Source organism: Canis lupus, chromosome 18, assembly GCF_011100685.1.
Source record: "Canis lupus familiaris isolate Mischka breed German Shepherd chromosome 18, alternate assembly UU_Cfam_GSD_1.0, whole genome shotgun sequence".
Taxonomy (NCBI): domain Eukaryota; kingdom Metazoa; phylum Chordata; class Mammalia; order Carnivora; family Canidae; genus Canis; species Canis lupus.
The window spans coordinates 40,372,525-40,377,469 of record NC_049239.1 but is presented as its reverse complement, the minus strand read 5'-3'; the positions used below and the strand labels follow the sequence as shown (position 1 = coordinate 40,377,469).

The window sequence follows — 4,945 nt, the reverse complement described above, 5'->3', positions numbered from 1 at the left end:
AAGGTAAGTGTAAACTTTTACATCAAAGGTCTTATTTACATTTTAGATTGGCTTTCTGAGATATTGTATCTTCAGTATCAAAATTCAGAAAGTCTAAATATTTATAGAATATTAAGGGAATAATCTAATGAACTTAAAACTATATTTCAGGACACATCTATCCTTTTATTTGTTTTTCTATGAGCAGATCAGTGAGCTAAGCAATAAAAACATTGGAAATTTCCTACTTTGAAAGGTAACATTTGTCATAATGAAACAAAACATTCAAATATTTGGGGCAGTTTTGACAAAAAATTCTAATGTAGCAAAACTTAGTAAAGTGGGAACTGGATATTTTAAACATAAGTTTGTACCCTGCCATCAATGAAGTAAATAATTATTTCTAAAGAAATGCTGTCTTGAAAAGAAATCTGAAACTTTTAGGGCATTGAAAAATTATTGATATTAGATTTTCTGATTAAGGAGATACTACAGACCCTGCAAACATAACTGCCTGTTTGTTGTCCTTATCTAAGGGGATTTAGTGCTCTGAGGTAATTAGCTGGATAAAACAGAGAAATTTTCCTGTGTCCCTGAGAAAAAAAAAGTCCAACTGCAATGAAGTTCTGTCTATTAAATGTACAAAAGAATAAACTCTCTGTTTACCTTTCAGCTTGAAGGGCTTTTGACAATGAATAGCGTTAATTTCAGAGTAGTGGCATGACCTTCTTTGCTCTATACATAATGCAGGAACACATACATGCAATCAAATTATGCTTATAATACAATCTCATCTCCAATGCTAGGCATGGTTTTAGTGGATTTAAAACATTAGAAACTATTATATATTTTAATGTTTTACTAATTATTAAGGTGAAATTTTAGTTGTGAAAATACTTAGAAGAAATCTCAGGTTGTCATTTCCATCCCCTCCTTCCTACCTTCCTCCATCCCTCCTCCCTTCCTGCCTGCCTTCCTTTCTTCCTTCCTTCCTGTTGCTTGAGTTTCATCTGGTTCCTGATTCATTTATTCTTTAAGAGTCATTTGAGAAAATAAATTGTACACAGCTTTACCGGAGATGTAGGTAATCTCTTTGCATTGCAGAACATTATAATTTCATTGGAAATTTTTGGAAATTAGACACAAAATCACTTAAATGTATAAAATCATTCATATAAATGTATATTAAATATAAAACCATGGAAGTAGAAGCTGTCAAACAGAGTCTGAAATATATAGTGGAATTAGAATAAGGTTTGCAGTCAGAGACTGTTGGATCTCTGCACTGATTCTTTATAACTCAGTTCTCTCCAATTTTCTGGGTCATTAAAAAATTGAAGATTAACTTGTGAATCCTGCATATATCTGATCAATATATGATAACTTCCAATATTACAGTAAATCCTCATTATTGGAATAGACTGAAAAATTATCAAATTCACAGAGAAAATGTACATATTATTAAGGAAAGATCTTTATGGTATTATAATATCTAAGAAGGGAATTAGAAATTAGATAGAAACTGATTATTCTAATTCCTTCATTTCTAGAGCCTTTATTGTGCAATGGCTCATTTAATATTTATAATGTTTATAATATTTATAATGTTTGTGAAATTAAAAAAAAACTCATCATTACTTCTTATTCAGAACTTGCATCAAACCCCATTTGAGCAAATTAGTTACTCAGTAACTTGTAGATTGTTAGTTTCCAATTTATTTTCCAATTATTTATTAATTCTACTTTGTTCTGTTTTTCCAAAATGCTCACCTATTAGAATACTAGAGAAGACTAAAGACAGGACCACCATGTGAGAGGAGAAAGAAGTAAATACAAACAGAGCATGAGAATAGCATATCCTACACCAACCTCTGATGGAGAGTATAGTGCATGACAGTTAATAATGGGAATTATTATACATTTATGAATCAAATGCATATTGAATGGTTTATGTACATTAAATACCCAGGAAGGATGTAGTATATAAATATGATATTTTATGTTCTCTTCGTTTTACTTGTTGTAGTAAAAGTAAGTTGGACTTTTGAATTGTACAAGCCTGAATTCAAACTTTAATAATGCCATTTATTTGTTGTGATCTTGGTTGATTCATATAACATTTTCATGTTGAAGTTATCTTACAAATAGAATGGTAACAGAATTACCTCCCAGCACCATTATGAGGATTGACTAAGACAACATCTGTGAATATACCTACCACAATGTAGAATCCCTGCTTTGGAAGTTACATGCTTAAATGCAATCTTCCTTTAGATACTGGAATATGTGCATGTCCTCTACTCGGTACTATAGGAATGATACCATCATACCAGAACTTTCCATTTTCCAAGTACTAGGTGAATCAAACACAGAACTTAACAAGGTGATGTTGGCACTACAGAAAGATTTGTAGGATGTACTTTAGGAGCTCGTTGGAAGAAAGAACATGTGTAGGGAGACAATAGAGCTCAGAAAGGAGAGCCTGATAAATGAACTGGGAGTTTTGTGTTACTTATAGAATATTTTAGTAAAATAGGTAAACATACGATCAGAGTAGGAAGGGCAACCTTCCTCTTGGATCCTTTTAAAAAGGGATTTTTCTCCCTTTGACTTAAGTCTTTTTTTTCTTTTTTTTTTTTTAATTTATGATAGTCACACACAGAGAGAGAGAGAGAGAGGCAAAGACACAGGCAGAGGGAGAAGCAGGCTCCATGCACCGGGAGCCCGACGTGGGATTCGATCCCGGGTCTCCAGGATCGCGCCCTGGGCCAAAGGCAGGCGCCAAACCGCTGTGCCACCCAGGGATCCCTTGACTTAAGTCTTGATTGAAAACATGGCTATTCATATCAGGAATTAAATCTCAAATGCGATATTTGCAATTTGATAAATATCTGTTTCCCCATTGATAGCCAGTTTTGAATGACTTTCAGTTGAAATAAACTGGCTATAACAACCATTCATTACAAGACAAAAAAAAAAAAATCACAGAGACCACTCAGGAAAATCACTTTCTTCAGCTTATTTATTAATATATAATGGCATGATGACACAAAAATATTTGAGACAGCTTAAATCCAAATGTGAATGTATATAAATATTTTACAAGAATAACATGAAGAGGAAGTTCGGTTTGCCAACATATAGTATAGTACCCAGTCCTCATCCCATCAAGTGCCCTTCTAAACAAAATTGTCAAATGGCTTCTCTAAAATGAATATTTTTATTAATTTTATTAATGTGATACCAATTAGACATTGATATTCCTATCCTCAAAGCTGATAACAAAACACAGCCTTACTCATCTCATTATATTTTTAAAGATTTTATTTATTTATTGATGACAGAGAGAAAGAGAGGCAGAGACACAGGCAGAGGGAGAAGCAGACTCCATGCAGGGAGCCTGATGTGGGACTTGATCCTGGGTCTCCAGGATCACATCCTGGGCCGAAGGCAGCGCCAAACCACTGGGCCACCGAGGCTGCCCAATCATCTCATTATTAGTAACAAGAAAATATATCAGTTTTCAGCAGACCTAATTCCTGAAAGGAATATTTTCTGATCAATAATATTTAGTGACAGAATGGACATTTTAAAAACTTATGGCTTAACATTAAATGCAGATGCTTCTCTAAGACTCATTGTTAGTGACTTTATCATTTTAAAAGTGCAGTACACTTATTTTATAGGCTAACAAACTACAACTCAGGCAGATAAAGTGATCTCACATGTTGAATTCTTTATTTTCACAGATGCTACCCAGAGACCAAACTACAGAAGGCAATTTGTCTTCAGTTGTGGCATTTGTTCTCATGGGATTTTCTGACCTTCCTAACATCCAGGGATTTCTATTTGGAATTTTCTTTCTCATCTACATGTCCATCTTAATAGGAAATGGTCTTATCATAATAATTACAAGGGTAGACTCTGTTCTCCAGACACCCATGTATTTTTTCATTGCAAATTTTTCCTCCCTTGGAAATCTGTTATGTGTCTGTCACCCTCCCCAGGATTCTGGTGAATCTTTGGACTCAGGACAGAAGCATTTCTTGGTTGGGCTGTGCCACTCAAATGTGCTTCTTCCTCATGCTGGGAGCCACTGAATGTTTCCTCTTGGCAGTGATGGCCTATGACCGCTACGTGGCCATTTGTAACCCTCTGCACTACCCTCTCATCGTGAACCACAAGATGTGCGTCCAACTGGCTGTTGGTGCCTGGCTTAGTGGAATTCCAGTCCAGATAGGACAAACATGTCAGGTGTTCTCGCTGCCTTTCTGTGGTTCTAATCCAAATTAACCACTTCTTCTGTGACATCCCCCCATTGATCAAGCTGGCTTGTGGGGACACTTCACTTAATGAGATGTGTGTCTTTGTAGTTGCTATATTATTTGTCATGATTCCTTTTCTATTTATACTTGGCTCTTATGTGAAAATCATTTCCACCATCCTAAAGTTATCCTCAGCCAGGGGCCGGTCTAAAGCCTTCTCCACCTGTTCTTCCCATATCATTGTTGTGCTTTTATTCTTTGGATCGGCTACCATCACCTACTTAAGGCCCAAATCCAATCATTCTGCAAGAACTGACAAGATGCTCTCTCTTTTCTACACCATTGTGACTCCTATGTTTAACCCTCTGATATACAGTCTTAGGAACAAGGATGTGATCACAGCACTGAAAAAATTATTACTCAAGAAAACAGTGTGAGCATCATACAGATCACTTTTTAATACATTTGTTTCATAGCTATCACAAAAATAAAATTAAATTCCATTCTACTTATGTTTACTGATGGCACAATCAATCACTCATATTTATTATGTAATCATTGGCGATTATTGTGTGTTTTAGAGTTCTGGCCTAAAGTCACTTGTAGCTGCATCTTTAACAAGCCAATTAATTAATTTTAAAATCCTCTATTCTTTAAGACAAGTTAATTTTTTTCACAGAATATTATAAATTTACCTACCT

At 34.9% G+C, this 4,945-nt stretch overlaps 1 protein-coding gene across 1 annotated transcript; it reads left to right on the top strand.

Moving 5' to 3' along the window:
- Positions 1-3,704: 3,704 nt before the first annotated feature.
- On the top strand, positions 3,705-4,679 carry OR10AG68 (olfactory receptor family 10 subfamily AG member 68). The gene is given in 3 exon segments (NM_001389126.1): positions 3,705-3,951; positions 3,953-4,262; positions 4,264-4,679. Coding segments are annotated over 3 exon segments (973 nt in total), but the record flags the coding sequence as incomplete, so codon positions are not given.
- Positions 4,680-4,945: the final 266 nt, after the last annotated feature.